Here is a 26758-nt window from a genome sequence, read left to right as displayed (position 1 = left end):
GACCATAAAAGCAGCTTTGAAACAGTACAGAAAGTATTTTAAAAGTACATTTGTTTCATTAAAAATACAGCAATAAAAACATTATCCTCTGTATTTTCAAATAAAAGATAAAATTAACCAATATTTTTCTCTAATGATCAACTAAAGCAGCTGGACAAAGTACTGACATCAAGAAATATACACATCCCCCCAAAAAGAAATAGGTACATTTATAATTTCTGAACTCTAAAGTTTTCATTTCCATCATATAAAATATACATGATATTTCCTATTTTTTCCTACAATTAAGATATTATCATGGTTCATCTGGATTTTAAGTAACTAGCATTTTAAAAACCCATCATGTAAATAAAATATTAAAATTCTAATGACAATGCATTTACACGTACCTGCACCAATCATAGTGATTGGAGATTCAATATATATCCATTCATCAGTATATATTCCAGAATGAACGAAGATAAGTCCATCAAAATGAGCTTCTTGTACTCCACCAAGAGCATCTTCAATTGTATCGTAATACTAAAAAAAAAAAAGAAAAATGTCAGTATAGAACTGTAAGATCATCATTTTAAATATTAGAAAAAGACAAATCAAACATACCAACATATTTTCTCTTCCTTTGTATCTTGCAGGGTTACTGTAGAAATGTTCAGCAAATCCTGGCTTTACATGCGCACCTTTATACTAAAACATCAAAAAAAACAAAAAAACAAATACTGACTACTAACATAAACACTACAGTCTAAATTAATTTAGTACTATATGAATTTCTCATTAATTATCAAAAACAATTATCAGTCCAACAAATTTTCTGTTGCATACTGCAATGTAAAATCTAGAACAGTTTATGACTCAGTAATATCCAGTAAATAGGACATGGTTTTTCAACCTCAGCACTACTGATATTTTGGAACAGATAATTCTTTGTTGTGAGGGCTATCCTCTGTAGGATGTTTAGTAGCATCCCTGGACTCTAACCACCATGTATCAGTAGCAGTCTCTTCTCCAGCTGTGACAACCAAAAATGTCTCCAGACAATGCCAAACATCCCCTGTGGAGCAAAATCACCCTTAGCTGGGAACCATTCATAAAGGACCATGTGAAAATTAAGCTAAATGTGAAACTTTAAATAACTACTCAACGGTAATAATTTAAATGTAAGTTCAAACAGATCCAGAGAAAGTATAACTGCTCTCAGGCTACTGATACTTACTGCTACTGTTTAAATGATTAATAAATATGTCAGTAGTGAAAAGAATTGTTGACTTTTTTGTTGGTTGATAAATGTCCACTGACTTGAAACCTATTCTGTTTTTTTTTTGCGGTGCCATGAGTCTTCTGGGATCTTAGTTCCCTGACCAGGGACTGAACCCAGGCCCTCAGTAGTGAAAGCGTGGAGTCCTAACCACTGTACTGCCAGGGAATTCCCTTGAAACCTATTCTTGAGTTTAAATTTTTAAAAAGGAACTTTTATTTAAAATATATAATATAAATCCGTGTTTTCCATTTATACTTCATACCAACTGCTGGAAACTCTCTTTCCAAGGATTTGGATGTTCATATTCTTCTGGATTAATCTGGTAGAATTTGCCAGGTTCAGGATGCATCATAGGGCGGGTATATTCAAATACTTCCATGTATAATCGTTTCCTGAAGGGGGAAAGGAATGAAGATTTCTTCATAAAATGTCCTTTAAACAACTATAAAAATTATTTGAGGCCTCAAAAACTTCTAGGAATATGAAAAAGCAGAATTTTAAATGTAAAAATAAAATTTTTGTCTAAAACAATGTAACTGCATATAAAACACAGTCCATCCAAAAGAATAAGTGTCAATTCTTTAAAATCTGACTGTTTAGTCAGGCGAAAATAAAAGCCACTCTTACTGTAAAAGCCACATACAGTTTCAATTTTCTTCTTCTTTTTTTTTTTTTTTGCGGTACGCGGGCCTCTCACTGTTGTGGCCTCTCCCGTTGTGTAGCACAAGCTCCGGACACGCAGGCTCAGCGGCCATGGCTCACGGGCCCAGCTGCTCCGCGGCATGTGCGATCCTCCCGGACCGGGGCACAAACCCGTGTCCCCTGCATCAGCAGGCGGACTCTCAACCACTGCGCCACCAGGGAAGCCCCAGTTTCAATTTAAAAGGATTATTTTAAATAATGATGAAAAATAATGATGCTGCTTCATTTATGTCCTATCAAGAACCATCAAATCTTAGAAATGGAGTGATAATAACTATTATAACTTCTTGTACAAAGCAAAATGTTTCTTCTTCTGCTCTTCGTTCTTTTTCCTTTCTAACACAAACATAATTTTTTCTTAAATTTAAGGTGTACCTTATTTTTAGCATCATAGAAGTAATACATATAAGCTGTTGTAAAATACAGAAAAGTATAATGATAACCTAAACAGTTTACTGTATTTCCTTACAGTCTTTTTCACTTATAACAGTTGTGACTGTAACACATAAAATTCTGTATTCTGCTTTTTACTTTTTATAACATAGCATATTCCTATGTTATTAAAAACTGTAAAAATCACTGTTAATGACTATATCACAACCCTCTAAGTAGACATTACATTGTTTACTTTTAGTCCCATCCCTTATTGCTAGACTTTTCCATTATTTCTAATTTCCCCCCACTGTTAACTATGCTATTATGAAAAATTTGTAAATAGGGTAAACAAATTTTCAGAAGTGGAATTGCTGGGTCAAAGGGCATGCTTTTCTCTTTTTTTTTGGCTGCATTGGGTCTTTGTTGCTGTGTGCGAGCTTTCTCTAGTTGCAGTGAGTGGGGGCTACTCTTTGTTGCGGTGCACGGGTTTCTCATTACAGTGGCTTCTCTTGCTGCAGAGCACCGGCTCTAGGCGCGTGGGCTTCAGTAGTTGTGGCTCGCGGCTCTAGAGCACAGGCTCAGTAATTGTGGCACACGGGCTTAGCTGCTCTGCGGCATGTGGGATCTTGCTGGACCAGGGATCGAACCTGTGTCTTCTGAATTGGCAGGCGGATTCTTAACCACTGCGCCACTAGGCAAGTACCAGGGTATGCCTATTTTATGGTTCAAAAATACAAATGTCCGAACTATTTTCCAAAAGTGATATACAAAATCTACAGTCTTACCTAACTATCAGATTTAATTAATTAGCTGTTTTAAATCAGACTTCATACTCTTTCTAAAAAGCAATGGAATGAAAAACTTTTCCCATAATCACTGTTGCTTTTAACTGACAAGTAGCAGAAAAAGTACTTATTTTATTGTTTTAAAAACACTGCTGGGCTTCCCTGGTGGCGCAGTGGTTAAGAATCCGCCTGCCAATGCAGGGGACACGGGTTTGAGCCCTCGTCCGGGGAGATCCCACATGCTGCGGAGCAACTAAGCCCGTGTGCCACAACTACTGGGCCTGCACTCTAGAGCCCGCGAGCCACAACTACTGAAGCTGGTGAACCTAGAGCCCGTGTTCTGCAACAAGAGAAGCCACCACAATGAGAAGCCTGCACATCACAACAAAGAGCAGCCCCTGCTCGCTGCAACTAGAGAAAGCCTGCAAGCAGCAACGAAGACCCAACGCAGCCAAAATAAATAAATAAATTTATAAAAAATATATTACAAAAAACACTGCCTGGACTGACAGCCAACATTTGTGATAAATAGTTAACTTGGAATTTATAAGCATTCTAATTTTCTTCTGACTATTTAATTGTAACCATCAACTCACACTCCAAATTTCCTACCATCTACAGCATTTTGGGCAACAAGTAATATATCTCAAGATAATAAGAAATAAATTTTCACTTACCACAAAATTGGATCATTAGCAAGCTCACTGAAGCGTTTACACACACAAGCTGCTCTACAAAGATCCTGTTCCAGCAAGTAAGAGAAGATTTTTAGAACCACTTCATCTGGCAGTTTCTCCTGAAGATACTGTTCAGCAGGTGCTGCTATAAAGAGATTAACAAACAGAATATAAACAATCTATCATGCTAGCAAAGACTTTCTCATTATTTAAAGAGCACAATTTCCATTTTGTCTAATGAACAGCTTTTATTTTTTGACAATCATTTTATAAGCATTTGCTTTCATAGACGACACACATTTATTTTCTTTTATCTTGACAGTATTCTTTCTTTTAGCTAGCCAGTATGCACCATTTCAAAAACTGGCTACACTAAATATACAAAAAGGATTTTTATACAATTACAATCAGAGATGGAGAAGGTGACGGTTCTCATGTTTATTCTGTAATAATCACTTTCTCAATCTCAAATGTACAAATAAACTACATTTAAGTTGATATTAATTTTTTGGTATCAAAAAATAAAAATTATTTGACCCTATTTCTTAGCTTTCCATAGGAAATACCTGATAGATCTTGAGATTTTCCAGAGACTCTGGCACGTTTTGCACGATGACCAAAGAAGTTTTCTGTGGTTGAAGTTGAAGCACCCTTTAAAAACAAAATGAAAACTAAGCAAATATTTTTACCATAATCATTACATCTAAAAAATGACTGACGGTCCCCTTTCTGTTTGTTTCCTAACAATTCCTTCATTACACACACAAAAAAAGCAGTTACACTGAATTTACCTCCATACTGCTCTTTGTAGGACACGCTGTTCTTTTTGGCAAAAGAGTTTTCCTACGAAGTTGGTATGGACTATTTTGTGCACCAGGACCCGATTCTTCTGCAACCATATCTGCAGGTACATCATCATCTGTTATAAACAAAAACAATATGAAAAATGATACCCATTTTTAAGAAAAAGCTCTATGAATTCAGTAACTTTTTAAAAACTTTATACATTTTTTTGGGGGGAGATACAGTTTTTATACAAAATTCCAGGCAACTGGATAACCATCTGAGAAGTGCTGGATTTCTACTTTATTTCTTACTTCAAAATAAATTCCACAATTGACCATATGCTTAAATACAATATAAATAAATAAAAATCACTAGGAGAAAACAAAATTATTTTTTATAATGTTAAAGTGGAAAAGCTCTTTCAAGGTATGACACAAAATTGGAAGGCATTTAAAAAAAAGGTGAGGAGGATGTTCACTTGATGAGTGAGTGCATGGTTAGAGTCCAAGTGGGGTGAGAAAGGTGTCAAAAGAGAGGGATAGTTCAGTATAGGGTATCAGATACCAAGTGGGATAAAAAGGGCATCCATGCAGAGAGTGGTCTGGCATACAGTGTTGGAGCCCAAGAGGGGTTAAGAAGGAAGTCCATGTGGGGGAAGGTGGCCTGGAATGGAGAGTCAGAGCCAGAGAAGGGAGAGAAGGGCATTGCACAGGAGAGGGGATGGTGGAACCAGAAGCTTGGTAACAAACAACAGAGGGACTGATCAAATGGAAGCCAGGCTTCTGAAAGAGAAGAGAGTTAAAATATTAAAAAAGAGAAAGCTAGAGCAAATCTTACAGTGTTAGACTGGAATTATCAATGTGAACTCATTGTTTTTAAAAGATAGATAGATATAGAAATAGGTATAGTTACAGATGTTTGAAAATGTGTGGATTATACACGCGTATATTCCCTAGCTCTGTTCACTGACAAAGCCTGTAAGCAATGCCACTCCAACAGCAATGAGCATGACTAGCATTTGGATCTTTGCTTCTGAATACTTCTCTATAAAAGGAGTAAGGGCTCCTTGGAGAAATGGCTGATTCTAGGCTGAGGGAAATACAGAATGAGCCTGGAGTATCTTGTGGCAGAAACAAGAAAGTGCTCAGTAATGAGGACATGTCAAAAGAACACTGAAGTCAGCCTGAATGGCCACCCACTAGCAAAATTATGCTGAAGTACCAAAACTCATGACAGTAAAGGGATTATAACCCACTGAATGGACAGCAACCTATAAATTCATCCTACTATAAATGAATAAATGGAAAGTTTGATAAGGAGATGTTTAAAGTACCTCCCCCACAAAATACTGATTAAATAGAAAGGGAAAAACCATTAACAGTAGAGATGCCAATCAGATGCTGTCTTAATTAAGGGATCAAAGTGAACATCATCATTCATAGGACAAACTGAAACCGTGTGTCACCTGATAGCATACAAGATCACAGAATCACTTCTATGATATTCCTGACAAAGATGCATAACCTAAATCTAATTATGAGGAAACATTAGAACAAATTCTTGTTCTAATTTGTTTTGAATAATCTTCAAACTGTCAGTTATGAAAGTCAAGGAAAGCCTGAGGAACTGTTCCAGATTGAAGGATACTGAAAAGAAATGTCAACTCAACGCAACATGTGGTTCTGAACTGGATCCTTTTGCTAAAAAGGTTATTAAGACAACAGTGAAATAATTCATTCAATTAGTGAAACTTGAATGGGGGTCTAAAGACAGTAACGCGTCAATGTTACTCTCTGATTTTAATAGGTGTAGTATGGTCATTTAAGGGAATATCTTTGTTTGTAGGAAATGCCCACTGAAGTATTAGGAGGTGACAGGACAAAGGCTGGGAATTTATTCTTGAAGGGTTCAGGGAGAAAAAAAACCACACACTTCTTTGTACTGTACTTCTCAACTCTTTCTTAAGTTTGGATTGTTAAAAATGAACTAATAAATTTGAGTAGTATTTTAACATTTAAAAATTCTGCTTGGAAAATGAAAACCATAAACATAGTCAAAAGAAGCAACACAATTAGGAAAAAATATTTGCAACACATGTCACGAAAGGGTAATTTCCTTATTATATATGAGTGCTACAAATCAATATGGAAAAGGCTAACAATTCAATAGAAAATTGGACCAAGGACACGAACAGACAATTCATAATTTAGGAAATACAAATGAAATACTAATAAAAACTATAATGAGATTTTTTTTATCAAAGCAGATTATCAAAGATCAAAAAGTCTGATCACAGGACTTCCCTGGTGGTGCAGTGGTTAAGAATCTGTCTGCCAATGCAGGGGACATGGGTTCGGGCCCTGGTCCGGAAAGATCCCACATGCCTTGGAGCAACTAAGCCCGTGCGCCACAACTACTGAGCCTGCGTGCCACAACTACTGAAGCTCGTGCACCTAGAGCCCATGCTCCCACAACAAGAGAAGCCACTGCAATGAGAAGCCCGCACACCATAACGAAGAGCAGCCCCGCTCGCTGCAACTAGAGAGAGCCCGCATGTAGCAACAAAGACCCAATGCAGCCAAAAATAAAGAAACAAATTTATATACCTAAAAAAGTTTGATCACATACTAGTATTATATATCAAAGGATAGTATGAGGCAAAAAAACAGTTCCTAATTGCTTTAAGGAGAGCAATTTGACAATAGCTATTATTACTTAACAATTCCATTTCTGGGAATTGATTCTGCAGCTATATTCACACACATGGGCAAAGTAGTAAGTACCAGGATATTCACTGCAGTACTGTTTATAATACTGCTGGGTAACAATCAAAATGTTCATCAGTAAGTGTTTGTTAAAAAAACTATGGTATAGCTATACTATCGATGTGGCCATTACAAAATATAAAGCAGTTCTATACAGAACAGATAAGGAACTATTTCCAATATACAGGAAGTATAAAACCCAAAATATACAGAACAATGTGTTTAGTATATGTGTGTATTTCAAGGCAATACATATACATATGCTTATACATGCATATATTTACTAAAATATAAACTCCATGATGGAAGAGAGCCAACTTGAAGAAGCTCCCACTAGCCAAAGATGGGACAATTTGAGCATCAGTAAGGATAACTGAAAAGAACCAAAAGCAATATATTTAAATCTGTGAGTTTATGACACTTAAAAAAAAGGGGGAAAAAGGTTACTTTGAAAGATGCTAGTGAAAAGCAACTCATCGTTTTGAAAACTGCTATACAACAGGAAATAACAAAACATTTACTCTTCCTCTCTTATATAAACTAAACTACCAGGTAACTATTAGATGAGGGGAAGCTTCTTTACAGAAACATTCCAGCAATAAATGAAGAAGAAATAATAAAATTAGAAAAAATTAAAATCTGCAATCTCTAAAGAGTTAATGGATATAACCACTGAGTATCAATAGTTCTAATATCACAAAAAGAAAAACCACCAGATATTATATATGATGAAAGAACACACCACCACCTACAAAATTTTGCCAAAACCATCAAATCTCAAATTGATCAAACCTGTTAAAAATTCTAGAAGATTAAACTATACCAGTTTCTTTGACAAATTATGTGGGAAAAAATGGGGGAAAAATAAGCAAGACTAAAGCATACTGTTTAAAAATGTACACTACAGTATTAAAATTACAAAGAAAAAAGCCAGAAAATGATTATCATAAAAATGCTTTTTGTGGGGAAGGAATGGGGCACATAAAAGGCTTCTGCAGTGGCTGGTAAAGTTCTACTTCTTGATCTATTGGTATTACAATACCAACCTTAACAATAATTCAATAAACTATATATTTATGTGAGTTTCTCTATCTGGCTATATTTTCTGATAATAAAGGTGTTTTTAAAAGATGGGAGGTTTTAACAGTGTATTTAAAAACAGAGGTTTTGTCCGAACTGCAGACCTTGGACAGATAAACTTCTAAAAATCAATCAATAAATCAATTTTTTGGCCATACCCTGCATCATGCCGGATCTTAGTTCCCAACCAGGGATAGAACCCACGCTCCCTGCAGTGGAAGCTTGGAGTCTTAACCACTGGACTGCCAGGGAAGTCCTAGGCAGATAAACATTTTTACACCTAAATACTCTCACTAGTAAAGATGGTAATGCTATCTTACAATTCACTGGGATGCTGAAAGTGTTTAAATAGAATAACATGTGCAAACCACTCAGCAGTATGCCTGGCTCACACTGTGTTCAATAAATGTTTTAACTATTATTATTCCATTTAAATATTATTCAAATGAAACCTGGAAAACCTAGTAAGTTTTCTATGTACTATGCTGTAGTCAGAAAATATAGCCGGTGTTACATGCTTGGGTATTTGTGAGTCATCCCACTGTAGTTTAATATGTGGTTAATTTCTACGTTTCATGTGTGATTGAAAGGAACATCTACATTCTATTTTTTGAGAGTAAAGTTTAAACACATCTAAAATATCAAGTTTGTTAACTGTACTGATCAAATATTCTATGCCTTTACTTTTGTTGGAGGGTGGTGGTAGCAGTGGTCTGATTTATCTGTCAGCTTCTGAAGGAAATGTGCTAAAATTTCCCACTACCTGTAAGTAGTCCATTTTTAGTATGTAAAATTTTGCTTTATATACTTTGACATAATATTACTTGGACATAAAGGTTCAAGATTATTATATCTTCCTAGTGAATTATTCCTTTCCATCATTATGCAATGGCTCTCTTTATCCTTAATAATACTTTTGCCTTTAAAATCTGTTTTTGCCTGATAATATTTTTCTAAGAGCTTTTTGTTTTGTTTTGTATCAGCCTAGCATTTTGCCAATCTTGTATTTTCAACTTTTTAATTTTGGGTCATTATATTTTAGATTTAGTTCTTCTTAACCATTTATTGCTATATTTCTTTCCTTTTCAGCCAAGCAAGAATATCTAATATGCTATTTAATCCATCTAAAGCCAAATTCCAAGATTATATTTTTAATTTCTGAATGTAATTTGATTTTCTTTTTCGAGTCTGTTTCTTTTTCATATTGGCCTGTTACTTCATCATGCTTCATTTCCTTTTTTTATCCTTTTAATCATTTCATACACACTTATTTTATATTCTCATTTAGATTGTTCTATCATTGGTCACTTTAAAAAAATCTATGTACAATTAGGAAAGCTCTTTCAGGTTCTAGGCTGCATGACTGGGTCTCAGAGCTAGCTCTATTTTGAAAAGGCCCAATCTCCATTCTCCACTAAAATTCCACCCCAGACTTCTTAGGACATATATCCAGGACCAAAAGGGGCCTGTACTATTTTATACAGCAGCACCAGTTCCCACTTAAGGTTTTGATTTGATTTCTTTCATACCTGGCACCTGGGAATTTCCTTCTTTTCTTCCTCAGAGTTTAGCTATGCATTTACAGTTTTGCGTTACATTTCTATGTTTGCAGTGTGTATGCACGTGCGGGTGATACTTCTATCATCTTGGTTTATCATGCAGCTAGTAGTCAGTCAGTTTCTACAACACTCAAAAGAACATGCTCAAACTTTTCATCCTATACAGCCCTCTCTCTAATCCCACTCCTGTTTAAAACCTATACATCTCACTATTACAGATACCCACCCAGACACCACCATCTTTCCTTTTCACCATCAACACAGCAAATAGTAAGGACTGAAAAGTAAGGAATGCAGAGGTAATAACAGGAAAGAGAAGGTGCTTGTTAATTCAGGTGCAAGCTGAAGTTCACACCAAATAAATACATGAAGCTACATGATTTGAATCATGTAATGCCACAGTAACCTCAACTTCTTATTCAGAACACTGTCCTGTTCTAAAGCACTCAAAGCTCAGTTCTAAAGTAACTGTATTAAACTCTTGTGCTGAGATAAAGAATCTGTGCTAAATTCTATACAGCTCTCATAATAAATTACCACTGACTGTTCTGAAAATTACATACAGTGCCAGAAGGTATTTTTACAAAGGGGTCATTCTGAAAAGATCATCTGGCTACTATTTTAAATAAGAAGCAAAAGGAGAAAGCTTAGAAGAAACAAAAACCCAAAACACACACACAAAAAACAATCTCTAGGCACTAGTGTTCTCTTCATCTTTTTTTTTTTTTTTTTTTGCGGTATGCGGGCCTCTCACTGTTGTGGCCTCTCCTGTTGCGGAGCACAGGATCCGGACGCGCAGGCTCAGCGGCCATGGCTCACGGGCCTAGCCGCCCCGCGGCGTGTGGGATCTTCCCGGACCGGGGCACAAACCCGTGTCCCCTGCATTGGCAGGCGGACTCTCAACCACTGCGCCACCAGGGAAGCCCTCTCTTCATCTTTTGAACTCCTATAGTACTGTATATACACCATATATTCTTTACCTTATTACAGCTGCCTTATCTGTTTTTTACTTTTTTGGCATACACCGTTATTTTCCTAACAAAATTTAAGCTCTGAGGGCAAGGTCCCTATTTTATATTTTTCCTCCATGTTCAGCTTAGTGCCCAATAACGGCTGAATAGATGTTGATTCTTATCCATCAAGAACTCTTTAATTTTACTCAATTCAAGGAGTTTTTCCCAGAAACCATCACTAGTGGTAGACTAAGATGACCTTACATACTACTTTACAGAAAATAAAAAGCCAGACAGGAACTGCTCACTTCTTCCTACCTCCAACTCTGCAAACTCATTTACATGCATATCCATTATTTTTTGTTCCCTCCTGAAATTATGATAGATTTGGCACATATGAAGCGAACAAAAAAATGTTAAATAAATTATACAATAACTAAAGTAAAGATCTATGATAGCTGCCAAACTGTGTCCAATCGGGAACCAAGAAATCATGAAGGACTGGTTATGGTATTGTTCTAACAACAAAGTCTAAAAACAAGACCTCAAAATAATATTTTGTTAAAAATTTTTTAACTTTATAGCCTTTACTTTTACATCTAACATTGGAATACCAGTATTCAAATGTCAAATTGTAATCTAAGACTAATAAAAAATAACTCTCAATACCAAAAATGTTCAATTTCAACCATAACTAACAGAAAATGTAGTTTTCAATTAGAAAAACAATTAGAAAAAAAGTTCTTAACCAGAGATGCCCAATAGAAACAGCATGTGATCCAATTTTCTAGTAGCTATATTAAAAAAAAAAAATCAGTGAAATTAATTTTAATATAAATTTAACCCACTTATCTAAAATTTATTATCTCAACATGTAATCAATATAAAATTATGAGATATTTTACATTCTCTTTTTTCATACTAAAGCTCTGTATTTTTAATACTTACAGTATGCCTCAAATTCAGATAAGCCATACTTCAAGTGTTCAATAGCCCCATGTGGCTAGTGGGTACCCTAATTGGATAGTACACACACATACATACACAGTTTTATTAAATTCTTATCAGTTCTCTTAAAGGATAAATAGTATCATGCAGTTTAAAGGGATGTTATACCCACATATATACATAATGTCAAAATTTATTTTATAATTTTTAGATTTTACTACAAATCCTATATAAATATACTAGAGTCTTCACTATCAATAGGAACCACAGGGATAAAGGCTTCTGGAGAATAAGCATGCTTATTTAACTAAAAAATAATCTTTGAAATCTTTGATATTAAATAGTACTGAAAATTTATATTAAGATGCACTTCAACAAAAGATGAGACTTAAGTCTATACACCTTAAGCAGAATACCTTAATTTTTACATAGCCTTTTAACTATCTCAAAGATGTACAAAAAATTATACTATTGATTGGCTGGGGTTTAAAGTCTATACACTTTAGGTTTAAAGACTAACCTAAAGATAAAGGGTAGTTTATGGAATTTAATGTCTAGAAGTTTTTCCCCCCACAAATCTATATGAGTTCCACATTACTTACCCATAGCCACAGATCAGATTGGAAACTTAGGCAAATCTGTGCTAGTAACTGTGTGTTTAGAAACAGCTCCCAGTCTCACAGTGTAAAGAACCACACTTGACAACTGTTTCTAACACAGTTGGGAACTACCACAGCTTTTTTCCAACTACTAAAAAAATCCATGAATAAACTGAAATCAAGAAAAAAATTTATCTTAAATGCATTTTAATTTAAATATTTTACTTAAAACTTAAATATTTTACTTTAAAAACTTAAATATTTTAAGGGAGGGAGCCCAGAAGTAAAGCTATTATAAAAAACTGCTTTTTAAAAGTCTGACTTGAGATAATCAGATATTTATAATTGTATTTTATATACTGTTAAAAACTCTAAAAAATTTAACTATTCAGGATACTGCTCTATACTTCCATTAACATATTCAGTTATTATTTATACACATACATACATACATACGCACATAATTCTACTGAATTTTCACCACAACATGAACTATAGGGATTATCTAAGACTGGTCAAAGAAAATATATTTGACCACTGAATAATAGTCTTTAGAAGCCATCTTTGATATTATAAAGAACTACTGAAAACTCAAACAAGGCTTCATTTCAACAGAAAAAATTTAGACCACTCTTCATTCCAAGCTGACATAAAGGATGTTCAACAAATATTTGCTGGTGGCACAGTGGTTAAGAATCTGGCTGCCAATGCAGGGAACACGGGTTCAATCCCTGATCTGGGAAGATCCACATGCCACAGAGCAACTAAGCAACTGAGCCCACATGCCGCAACTACTGAAGCCCACGCTCTGCAACAGAGCAGCCCCTGTTCGCCACAAGTAGAGAAAGCCTGCATGCAACGAAGACCCAACGCAGCCAAAAAAAAAAAAGAATAAATGAATGAATGTGCCGAGCACTACGTGAGGTACTGGTAAAACAGAGCAACCAAACAGAATATTGTACTTACCCTCCAAGAGCTTAGACGAGACATAAATAACTAAGCAGGCAATAACAATACAGTATGTCATACGCTGTAAAAAGGATAAGCAGAAGGTACTATGGGAACACACAAGAATATCTAATCCAATCTTTGTTAGGGTATGATGCTGGGATATTAGTGAAGGTTTCTTGAAGAAGGTCCAGGTGAGATGATAACTACTGGGAGTTAGTTAAGCAGAAGGAATAGTGAAGACCTGAAGGTGCTCACCTCCAGAAGTCTCAAAGAACTGCACGTTGGTCCATACAGCTGTATCACATAGCAGGGTCCAGATCACGAAGGGTGCTACTAACACTTTAAAGAATTTAGATTTTATCTTGAAGGCCAAGGATAGCCACTAAAGGGCTTTAAATATAGAACAGTGACATGTTCTGATTTGTGTTTTAGGGAGATTACCGGAACAATGTATAGATAGATAATTGGATGACACTGGTAGCAAGAGGCCAATTAGGATACTATGGAGTAATACAATGGAGAGATGAACATAGCTTGAACTATGGTAATAAAAATGAAAGAACTGAATAGATCTGTGATATATTCACAAGGTAAATTTGCAAAATTTGGTGAATGAATGGATATGGGTGGGGTGGAGGAGAGGATGGTGCCAAGAATAATATTGATTTGGGCAATCCAATGGATGGTGGTGCCATGTACTAATAAGGAAGGAACGTTTGTAGGTAAGACAGGGATGTGGAGGGAAAAAAAAAGGTTTGGATTTTTCTTTTTAATGAGAAAGTTTTCTCTTTTGTTTTGTTTTGCTGCGTTGGGTCTTTGTTGCTGCGCACAGGCTTTCTCTAGTTGTGGCGAGCACGGGCTATTCTTCGTTCCTGTGTGTGGGTTTCTCTTTGCAGCGGCTTCTCTTGTTGCAGAGCAGGGGCTCTAGGTGTGTGGGCTTCAGTAGTTGCAGCACGTGGGCTCAGCAGTTGTGGCTCATGGGCTCTAGAGCGCAGGCTCAATAGTTGTGGTGCATGGGCTTAGTTGCTCTGCGGCATGCGGGATCTTCCCGGACCAGGGCTTGAACCCGTGTCCCCTGCATTGGCAGGCAGATTCTTAACCACTGTGCCACCAGGTAAGTCCCCAGGTTTGGACTTCGAGTTTTGAGGAAGCTGTGGGACATTCACGTGGAGACTCTCAACAAAACTAAATATATTGATCTCAGGCTCCAGTGAGTGATTTGGGTTGGAGATAAAAAATTAGAGAATTTTGCCACTCTGAAAATATACTCTGGTAGGAGTGAGACTCAGAAAGTGTAGATTAGCTGTCGTTATTTATATATGGTACAATACTGGTGTTTCATGGCAGATGTGTCATCCAACTCTTGAGAATTAGCCATATGATGTAAGTGGATAGTTAGCAATGTCAAAATTATCATTACTGTATATATAAAAATGTATCTGTGGGTCCTGAATTGACAAGAATTCATACTCTAGCTTGATAAAAAATAAAAGAATATCAACTGACAACTACTAATTCAAGGATTAATATCCTTTGGGAGTAGCTTAGCTTTATTTTCATTCTTTCCTGTTACATATCACATTCTGTTCTCCTAAGACATTTTCTCCCACTGCTTTCAGGGAAAGGAGTATTGAATAGCCTCCCTCGCAAATGGAACATTTTAAAACTCTTTCTTCTATTCTCGTATCTTACCTCCAGTTTTGCATTTTCAATATTTCCTAAAGTGACAAAATTCATAAAACACAATCATTCTTTTCTATTTTATCAAACAATAAAAACTATTTTAAAGTAACTTTCATAAATTTTAAGTATTTTTAAAGTTCAATGGAAAATTGAAAATCTGCCATTGAGGGACTTGATCTAGTAGGGAAGCTAGACATGTAAACAAATAACTGAAGCAACGTAATTCAAAAGTATCATTACATCCAAAGTAGAAGCTGATATGACAAGAATATCAAGTGCATCATTAATTCAAGATCAGAATGACCATGGTCCCAAATCAATAATTAAGACAAACCTAATTAAGGCTAACATAAGATTCATATAAGTCATTAATTAAAAGCTATTAATTTTCATCTATTTGCTAGTCACTATGAATATAAAAATCTGCCATTGAGGGACTTGATCTAGTAGGGAAGCTAGACATGTAAACAAATAACTGAAGCAATATAATAAGTGCCATACTAAAAGCACTCAAGGTGTTAGTAAAGTATAAAATAGGACACACAAATCACCACATGCATGCACACAGCTTAAAAGGAAACAATTTAGCCTGTCCCTAGTTTTATTTTCACATGAAATTTAGACAATTTTAGAAATGCCTTGTATTAGTTTAGTTTTATAGAAAAGTAGTACTGAAAGCCAGGAGAGTAAAGTATGAAGGTCAAAATGAGAATAAGGCTATTATATTCTTACAAGCATTAAATGCTTAACCTTTGTTGTAAATTCACACAACTACTTAAATGAAAGAAGGAAAATGGACCGAGAGACTAAGCATCATCAGTTCTCTTTCTTTCACAGTTCCATAGTTAGACCACAATTCTGAGACTGCATGATTTCTAGCAATATTTTACAGATCAAAAGATCAGATGACAGGGAAGATATTATTAGTGGTCATCTGAGGTCCACAAGGTTCAGTGAAATGCTGAAGGTTAGAAAGCTAGTAAGTGGTAGCAAAATAATTTTTAGCTCAGTGGACTCCAAGTACAATGTTTTTACTTGTTTTCACAAAATGTAACTTGGATGTCTCAAAAAAGCTTATTATATAATCAATACAGATGATGATGATAATGATAGTAAATGGAATAATAATAGTACTATTACAAACTAGCGTACCCAACACTGAAAACTTCCATGTGCAGGCACTATTATTTCAAGTTTTCTATATGAATTAACTAACTGAATCCTTATATCAACTCTTTGAGGAACATATAATTCCTATTTTACAGATGAAAAAACTAGGCACAGAGAGGTTAAACATCCTGCCCAAGGCCACAAAATATTAAGAAGCAGAGGCAGAATGTGAACTCAGCCTAGCTCCAGAGCCCCATAGTCTTTACCACTGTGCTATCTAAATACACATTAGTCATGAGAAATACTATTGGATACACTTATCACTAGGAGCGCATTAGCATATAAAAGAATACTATAAATGGAACATATACTTTTGGAAATGTTAAAGAATTTTAAAAAATGAAATCATAATTTTTCATGTCTTATTTTATTTGAAGTGTTAATGAGTTGACTTTATATAAAAATACCACAACATATACATCAGACCCTTTATTTTCATAATGAGTATCTCCTTAGATCTTTTTGTATTGTAAATATCAATAACATTTTGATATTTTATTTTACATGTTAGACGGCATAGCACAATGTTTACGAATACAGGCTCTGGAAAGACTGTTTAGCTCTTTGTTAGAATACTGGCTTAGTGGTTGTGCAATCTTGGACAAGTTCCTTAACCTGTTTGATTTTCAGTGCATCTATAAAATGGAGATAATGGTGCGTACCTCATAAAATTTTTGTGAAGATTAATACTTAACACAGTCCCTGGCAGAGATAACATTCCAATGTTAGCTATTAAAATAATTGAGATGGGATGCTGAAAGTTAGCAAGATGCACTCCAAATATATTTCAGGGCTCCCCTGGTGGCGCAGTGGTTGAGAATCCGCCTGCCGATGCAGGGGACACGGGTTCGTGCCCCAGTCCGGGAAGATCCCACATGCCGTGGAGGGGCTGGGCCCATGAGACATGGCCGCTGAGGTTGTGCGTCCGGAGCCTGTGCTCCGCAACAGGAGAGGCTACAGCAGTGAGAGGCCCGTGTACCACAAAAAAAAAAAAAAAAAAAAAATATATATATATATATATTTCAAATTCTAGCTAGAGGCCTTTATTATATTATCCAACTCAATCTTCAAAAAAACCTTTAAAATGTAGAAATAATGATTCTTATCACAAAATATTTCTCACGATGAGTGATTAGAATAGTTCTTGACTAGCTGAAAACACAAGGTGAAATCCACAAATGCCAAGGCTGACCACTGATAAAAATGAATACTGATCATTTCATTTTAGGAGGCTATAATATTATTCCAATGATTCTGCCACAAATTTAAAGTATGTGTCACAATTTTTTCCCTAATTATAAAAATGTTCACAATTGCCAAGATATGGAAGCAACCTAAGTGTCTGACAGATAAATGGATAAAGAAGATATTGTACACACACACACACACACACACACACACACAAATGGAATACTACTCAGCCATAAAAAAGAATGAAATCTTGCCATTTGTAACAACATGGATGGACTTTGAGGGTATTATGCTAAGTGAAATGAGTCAGACAGAGGAAGAAAAATACTGTATGATATCACATATATGTGGAATCTAAAAAATAAAACAAACTAGTGAATATAATAAAAAAGAAACAGACTTAGATACAGAGAAGTAATGGTTACCAGTGGGGAGAGGGAAGGGGGGAGGGGCAAGATAAGGGTGAGGGTTTAAGAGGTATAAACTACTATGTATAAAATAAGCTACAAGGATATACAGTACAACACAGGGAATATAGCCAATATTTTATAATAACTATAAATGGAATATAACCTTTAAAAATTGTGAATCACTATGTTGTACACCTGAAACTTATGTAACATTGTACATCAACTATATCCTAATTTTTAAAAAGTTCACTTAGAAAATGTGAATAAAGAAAAACACAAAAGGAAAAAGTTACTAAAATCTCATCACCCAGAGTTTATTACCATTAATATTTCAGAATATTCAAGTTATTTTTCTCTATACAAATTACATAACTGAAACACTGTATGCACTGTTTGTATTTTGCTTTTTTATTTTCATTATATCATGAGCATATATCATGAACATATAGTTCATGATACAGGTCACAAAATTTCTTTCTGAAACATGTTTTCCAACGGCTACAGAATAAAAATGTTCCATAATTTATGTAATCAGCCCCTTGTTAAATTTATTTAACCAGTCCCCTCTTATTTAAAGTTTCCTTTTTTTTTCTTGGTCATATTTGTGAACTGCTTTAATCATGACAACAATTTACCCTTTCAGGACTGATGATTTTTGACAAAGCTTTACGTCATTCAGAGTCAAACAAGATGACTTACCAAGCTAGGAAGTAATAATAGCTATTAGTTAAATAATAAATAAATAGACTTTTACTAAAGTACCTATTATGAAGCAGGCACGTCATCAACAAACATTATTTCATCATTACTACTATCCTATAAGGTTGATACTACTATTCCCATTTTAGAAATGTGGAAACTGAGGTTTAGAGAGAGTAACTTTCTAGCAGTCAAAAAGTCAGTGTTAGGGCTGGGATTTGATTCAGGAACCCAGTCTTAACTTCTGTTCCATACTACCTTCCTAACAACAACAACAAAATCAATAATACAACCAACAATACCAGCCCAACAACAACAAAGTGCAGCTAACATTTTATCAACATGCCAGGCACTGTGATCACTGTTTTACATACATTATTCTCTATATTCCTATAAAAGAGACCTACTGATTATGAGTCCAACTTGTCTATTTTGTCCTCAGAATATGTTTGTATACCCAGTTGACCCTGGAACACATGGAGTTAGGGGCACTGATCCTCCTTGCAAGGTTGAAAATCTACCTGTAACTTACAGTCGGCCCTCCACATTGGCAGTTCCTGATCTGTGGATTCAACCAACCACAAATCATGTAGTACTGTAGTATTTACTATTAAAAAAAAACCACGTATAAATGTACACATGCAGTTCAAACCTGTTTAAGGGTCAACTGTATGTTTTTATCTTCATGCCTTTATTCACGTGGTCTTCTTGCTTACAATATCCATCTCTTTTGTTTCTACTTACATAAGGTTATAGTTCAGTGTTCTGTCAAGTCCCTCATTCTCTATAAAGCCTTTCCAACTTTCCCATCTCAGACTGCTTTCTGATTGCAACTAATAAAAAGTCAGTCAAGTATAGAGTATTAGAAAGAAAACTCTACTTAGTTGTATGAGTTTGGACAAGCCAATTAACCTCTCTCTATATACCTCAATTCTTTGCCTGCAAAATGAAAAAGGATGGACTAGACCAGCAGTCCTCAAACTTCAGCATCAGAATCATGTGGTGGTCTTGTTAAAACAAGCTCTTGTTGAGCTGTGCCCCCAGTGTTTCTGAATCAGACAGAGGGGAGGGGGATTTAGAATTTACACTGCTAACAAGTTCCCAGGGATACTACTGCTGGGAAAGGGATGACACTTTGAGAACTACTGGGACCAAACAAAGTCAAGTCCTTGAATGCCAAGGTAAAGGGTTCAGTCTTTATTCTGTTAAGAAAACATGGAAAATTTTAAATGTGTTGTAGCATTTATAAAAACCTTTGTTAAGAGGTGGCTAAAGCAGCAATAGGGCACAATAAAGACTCCTTCAACAATGGCAACAAATCAGAAAGCCCCGGATTAGGGTGGTGGTGGTAAGAATAGGAAAAAAAAAAACCCAAAAAAGCCTCAAAACATATGGCTCAGTCGCTCTTCCCTGCTAATGTTTTTGCCATTATCCACTGGAAAGCTACATGTATACATACTACTATTATCTATAAAACACAACATGAAATCAGGAATCACTTTCTGGCATAGCAAAGTCACTATAATGTAATTGTTAGGGATCTAATGTTCAAGTTACTTTCTAAGTATATTTCAATTCCAAACTTTAAAAAATAAAAACCTAGGGGAAAATGACAGTATAGGTAGACTCATTTTATCTCCAAGACTCCTTAACATTATGAGTAGGGAAATAAAAAGATATAAACCCTTACAACAAAGAGAACAGGATAAAGCCAACAATACACGAGATTTCAATGGATTTCTAGAAGACACAAAAATAAAGGAATGTTGACTAGTGAAGCAAAGTAGAGGAAGCTACTGCCTAGTAAAGCATGTTAGAGGCTACAAGGAGGGAACTGTCAAGTTCTCTCAAAACCTCAGAGAAGCTTTGAACTCTGAAAATTCAAGTACAAAACAAAGGACAACAGTGATATGTGGATCTGAAAAACAATGGCATTCACTGCAGATCAGTAAAAGTCAAAGTCTCATCAAACTACCAAATAAGAGTGAAGGTAGAATAAAGAAATTTCCAGACATGCAGAGACTTACAAAGTTTTTCTCCTGTACAGGAACTTACTTGAGGACATATTTCAACTGAAGCAGGGAGTAAACCCAGAAAGGGGAAGACTTGGGATGTAGTAATTAATGAGGTCATCACAGAAAAGCAGCAAAGGGAAGATAGTCTAAGGTAAAGGGTGTGAAGGAGGCCCAAAGAAACTAAGTATAGATTGGTCCAGGGCTCAAAAGAGCTATAGGAATGAAATTTCCTGGAAAAGGGGGAAATTAATAGGTTAGATAGTAGGGAGCTTAGAAAAAATTGAGGACGTGATAAAGGCAATAGGTGAAATATAGAAAAGAATCCATCAGAACAGTTAGGCATGATTTCTTTTGGTGGCCCAAGAATATATCAGGTAGTAGAGAAAGAAACAGAATCTAGCATATGCTTGGCTCGACAGAGAAAATATCCCCGTAAGTATAATAAGATGAACACTTGTTATTTTTCAACTTCTAGAATCAACCTACATACAAATCAATAATATTCCATTCACAATATGATGTTATCAACCTTGATAATGAAAATGTAGAGCCATTAATATTCTCATCTTACAAAGGAGTCTACAGATACTGTCCATAGTTAAGGAAAAATAAAATTAAACTTTAAGTATGTTGTTTAAAGTTATATTGGGATGAGGTGGGTGGAGGGAATGCTGTAAGTAAACCATCATAGCAGAAATCAACAAGCAATGTTTAAATTTGATAGAGACAAAGCAGGATAAGCTTTGAGCAGCCAAAATAAACCTCATGTTATTTATGCACAGAAATTCATCCAATTACTCAAAGTTCACTGCTCAGGATCCATCGATTTTTACTCTGCACACAATTCTCTTAATTAAGGCATCAGATTTCCAAGTCTTCATACCTAATTGTGCAGGCCGAACTGTTATTTAAAGACTACAAAATCAGTATATAAATTGTCCCAGTCAACAATGAACATGCCACTTGTTTGGAGAGAAAAGACATACATAGCAATTAATGAGCAAAACAGTGTGTGTGTGTGTGTGTGTGTGTCGCTGTACCAGAGCACCACCATATCACACGAGACAATTAGAGACTCTGAATATAAAATAAGATGTTATCTCTGGGGAATTCCCTGGCAGTTCAGTGGTTAGGACTCCGTGCTTCCACTGCAGGGGTCCAGGGTACAAGCCCTGGTTGGGGAACGAAGATCCCGCAAGCCGCGCGGCGGGGGAAAAAAATGTTACCTCTGTAGAGCAAATAATTTACATAAAAGAAAAGCAATAAAAATAAAAATAAATGTAGTTCAAAATCATAGGAGAAGATTTCACAGAATGAACAGAGGTTAGGCTTGAGGATAAGATACGGGCAGGCAATGAAACATAAAAAACAAGGTGTTCAGAAAGGAAAAAGGATACTAAAAACACAAGCAAAGATAGGAGTCCAGTGAACCTGTGTTACTCAGGAGCTTTCACGGCAAGACAGGGAGCTGAGAGAAGGAAATCTTGAGGAATGCAGAGGCATTGAATAAAAATGCAAGTGGCAGAGGTAAGAGGATGGAAATATTTTTAAGACAAGCCTATTTCTTACCACCAAAATTACGAGCTGGAAATATAGGAATCATAAGGCAGCTCTAGCAGATTAAAAAAAAAACTCCATTATTTTTGTGCTTTATATGGATAAATATAGAAAAAACATATTCGAATCCACCTACAAGTTTTACTGAAGTAGATGAAATATCACACTAATGAACAGCAGATGGCGCCAAAATATTATTTTTTCCACAACTGCCTTCCCTGGGTCACATAAACGATTAACTGAAATTAAAAACTCTTCATACCAGAACTGAAGAGTTACAAAAAAAAAAAAAGACAAATTATCCAGGTTTTCATGTGGTATACTAACAGATTGATAATAACAATATCCTGGAGTGTGAATACATACAGAAAAACAAGGTTGCACCAAATGCAAAAAACTTCATCAGTTGTAAACACTTGCTTTTACTAAAAATTTAACTATACTTCTTACAAAGGAGTTACTAGTCCAGAAAAAGTACTGATATCTACAAAACCAAAGGGATTCAGAGCAACATTTTCATAATAAACCTTTAACTAATGGCACTAACGGAACTGATCAGCAATATGGGTAATTTAAAGCTACCCTTCACAGAAATGTATTTCCTTTCTGATTCTAAGATGTGTAAGGGGGAACATTACCACAATAAAATATACCCACCGATCTCAAGATCACCCGGAGTTCAAAGTATTAAAATGTAGACAAAAAAATAAATGGGTAGGTGGGACTCCCCTGGTGGCATAGTGATGAAGAATCCACCTGCCAATGCAGGGAACATGGGTTTGATCCCTGGTCCAGGAAGATTCCACATGCCTCGGAGCAACTAAGCCTGTGTGCCACAACTACTGAGCCCATGTGCCACAACTACTGAAGCCCCTGCGCCTAGAGCCCGTGCTCTGCAACAAGAGAAGCCACCGCAATGAGAAGGCCGCGCACTGCAATGAAGAGTAGCCCCCCCCTCGCTGCGACTAGAGAAAGCCTACACGCAGCAACGAAGACCCGATGCAACCAAAAAATAAATATAAATAAATAAATGGGGGATTTGGGGAACAATTGTGTCAACATCAGTGGTTCACTTTTATGATGCATGGGTTATGTTAAGACAAAACTAGTTTGCCCTGATTGGGGTGGGGAGAGAGGGAGGAAAACTTGGCAAGACTTTAATAGGTGCTGGATGACTTACCCAGAGAAAAACAGTACATTTTCACAAGCTATATGAATATATAGCTTTCAACCCTTATCCTTAACAATTATTTTACCCTGGAGCCTTAACCAAGGCTAACCAAAACTTTAGGCTCTTCAGCAGAAATCAAGAAGATAAGTTAAACCAAACTGTCCTTTTGTTCCATTGGAAAAAGGAAAAGTATCTTTTTTCCTCCCCCCCCCCCCTTTTCTTTGCGGTATGCGGGCCACTCACTGTTGTGGCCTCTCCCGTTGCGGAGCACAGGCTCTGGACGCGCAGGCTCAGCGGCCATGGCTCACAGGCCCAGCCGCTCCGGCGCACGGCCTGTGGGATCCTGGATCGGGGCACGAACCCGTGTCCCCTGCATCGGCAGGCGGACTCTCAACCACTGCGCCACCAGGGAAGCCCTCCCTATTATTTTTTGAACTGGGAAGTACAGCAGTGCTCAAACTTAGTTGTGCACTGAGTCATCCGCAAACCTTGTAAAAACATATATGTTTTTACTTCTTATGAAGTGGACATTGTAACTGACTTTATAATATCCACTCCACCACATATGAACATGGCTATTTATGGTAATTCCATACTCCTCAAGGGTGAGCAGGCCTGAGCTAATATGGCCTAGTGAGACATAAGAAGCAGCTTGCTTTTTTTTTTAATTAATTAATTAATTTTTGGCTGTGCTGGGTCTTGGTTGCTGCTCATGGGCTTTCTCTAGTAGTGGCGAGCAGGGGCTACTCTTTGTTGCGGTGCGTGGGCTTCTCACTGCGGTGGCTGCTCTTGTTGCGGAGCACGGGCTCTAGGTGCAGGGGCTTCAGTAGTTGTAGCACACGGGCTCAGTAGTTGTGGCTCGCGGGCTCTACAGTGCAGGCTCAGTAGTTGTGGCACACGGGCTTAGTTGCTCCGTGGCATGTGGGATCTTCCCGGACCAGGGATCGAACCCATGTCCCCTGCATTGGCAGGCGGATTCTTAACCACTGCGCCACCAGGGAAGTCCCGCAGCTTGCTGTTTTGACTTCTGGGTAAGAGAGGTCCTTCTCTCTTTTCTCCTAGTAGATACTAAGAAGGATAAATGTTGCATTGTTATTGTAGGCAGCCATCCTACGTCCTTGAGGGGAACTAACTTGAGACAAAACATCTTGTCATGTAGGATAAGTTTTCATGTAAGCCAGTTTGAGTCAGATTTAAGTTACTCACATCTAAAAGCATCTTGAATTTTGAATAAGCTCCACTGTTCATGATAAACAACGAGGGTTGAAAGCCACCGGACTAGAAAAGTAATAATCTGAAATTCAAAAGGAATTTAACAAACCAGACTGATTTGAAGAACTGGGAAGAAAAGGGGAAAATGAGAATCAAAACCCAATATATGGGGCAACTTCTTCATAGTAAAAATGTATGTGCAAATCTCAAAATATGCACATATGTATGATTTTTTCTTTGGATCATCCTTTAACAGTGATTATCATAGCACCAAGCATACCAATGCTGTTCAATAACTGTAACAAATATAAAATAATTAGTTCAGCATTTACATTAGCTTTACAATGTTATCCCCTTTGCCTTCAAACATGTTTCAATATAGAAAATAAAACCAAAACACCACTGTTAAATTAGCTCAATATGAAACTTGAGCAATATGAAACATTTAAAATGTCTCAAGTTTAAAATGCTGTAGATCTGTTGACACCATAGGAAAGCCAATGAGCTAATTATTAAATGATAATTTTATTCACACATTTTTGTCAAGAACAATCACTACATAGTTGATTTTATAGACAGTGTTCTGCTCTAAGGCTAATAGAGAACAAAATTAAAGAAAATATACTTTAATTTCCACAAATGTTCTTAAATAGCTCATTTGCATGGCTCTGAAATAATCCAGTTACAGAAAACTTAAGTGAAGCCTATAATCAAATCTTATGGGTATTAGTTTAATAAAATTGTTCAAAACTAAGGGTCTATGAACAGCTCCTACTTTATGAAGTACCTAAGTAAAAGTTATAACTTTATTTCCAAAGTTTCACACAATTTTCTTTATATCTAGTATTTTGGGATTGTGGTACAAAAATGTTCAAAGGTATTGGCTGACTTTGAGAAATATAGCATCTTCTACGAGAACATAAAGATAAACCTAAAGCTGGATTTATGATTTTGCTTGCTGTTTTGAACAAATGGTAACCAATTTATACACTAGCATATTTGTTGGAATTTTTCATTTATTTAAATTTAGAAGTTGGTAATTTGGTCATGTTTACAAAGGCATGTGACTGTGCTGATCTTCAGTTTATAAGACCACTACCACAACTAAGATGGCTAAACAAAATCCATCTTAAATAAATGTTCCTATTCACTAAATTCAAAAATATTTCTTACGTACTAGTACTACCTCATGAGAAACGACATAAAGATAGTTAGACGGAGATAGAAAGTACCTTTGAACTCCTCATAATCAAAGACAGTGACAGCATATATATTAAATAAGTACCTGGATTTTAATAAATCGTTTATGTAATATATAAGCAATAGGGTCTTCTGTCAAGATTAAAAAAAATCTTATAAAAGGTTAGGTGAATCACTCATATTCACTAGGGAAATGACATGCATATCAATTAGGTGTTTTGACCCACAAGTAGTGGAAGTGAAAAGTAAAAGAGGCAAAGCCTCAAAATTTAATTCTACTTTTTAGATCCCCAAATGAATCTACATATATTATTAATCATACTCTATTTGCTACATGAGACAAGAATGCTCTTTTCTCACTTATTTTGTCAACATTTTAAAGTAAAATATTAAGCTAACACTTTCAGACTTTTCTTCTATATGTACAAACAAAACACTGCGTACTGTTTATTTTAACCTATTCAGAGTACAGTTTTTCTAACCTGTAAATGAACACAAGAATTAATACAGTTTTCTATTGTATAAATTAATAAACCACAGTGTACGGTACATAATAAGTGTTCAGTAAATACCTATGAGTAAACAATGACACAAAACTGATTACAATTGTGACAGAAATTTCTGTTACTCCAAATCTGTTCACCTCTTCTGTGACAGACCCTAGATTTTTAGTTGAGCAGATGACCATCTAGAATACAGCCCACATTTCTCAGCCACCCTTACTGTTGAGCTGACCATCTGACTAGGTTTTGGCCAATGGGATATAAGCATAAGTAGCTTGTATGACTTCTGGGACAGATTCTAAAGGAAAGAAAGAGGGCCCTTCTTTACCCTTTCTGCTTCCTGCTAGGCAGACTGTTGGAACATGAGCAGATATTTTGAACTATAAAGTAATATGTTTATGGATAATGGAATAATAAAATAGGAGCCTAATGTCATGGTGGAGCCTTCATACTGACCTTACATGCTTATCTAGACTTTTACCACATCAGAGAAGAATAAACTTCTA

At 36.0% G+C, this 26758-nt stretch overlaps 1 protein-coding gene across 1 annotated transcript in view; it reads right to left on the bottom strand.

Annotated features, from left to right (window-relative positions):
- The window catches only part of FBXO11 (F-box protein 11), a 99510-nt gene that overhangs the window by 21133 nt on the left and 51619 nt on the right, over positions 1 to 26758 (bottom strand). The window contains exons 2-7 of the mRNA XM_027113169.1: positions 4592 to 4719; positions 4367 to 4451; positions 3801 to 3945; positions 1524 to 1653; positions 604 to 687; positions 390 to 522 (exon numbers count right to left, since the gene is read on the bottom strand). Coding sequence (XP_026968970.1) covers positions 390 to 522; positions 604 to 687; positions 1524 to 1653; positions 3801 to 3945; positions 4367 to 4451; positions 4592 to 4719 — 705 coding nt within the window. The remainder of the gene's footprint in view (positions 1 to 389; positions 523 to 603; positions 688 to 1523; positions 1654 to 3800; positions 3946 to 4366; positions 4452 to 4591; positions 4720 to 26758) is intronic.

This window comes from Aethalodelphis obliquidens, unplaced genomic scaffold (genome assembly GCF_003676395.1).
Source record: "Aethalodelphis obliquidens isolate GAN/ISIS:26980383/991018 unplaced genomic scaffold, ASM367639v1 scaffold12, whole genome shotgun sequence".
Lineage (NCBI taxonomy): Eukaryota > Metazoa > Chordata > Mammalia > Artiodactyla > Delphinidae > Aethalodelphis > Aethalodelphis obliquidens.
The sequence above is the reverse complement of the archived record's forward strand: the minus strand, read 5'-3'. Positions and strand labels throughout refer to the sequence as shown.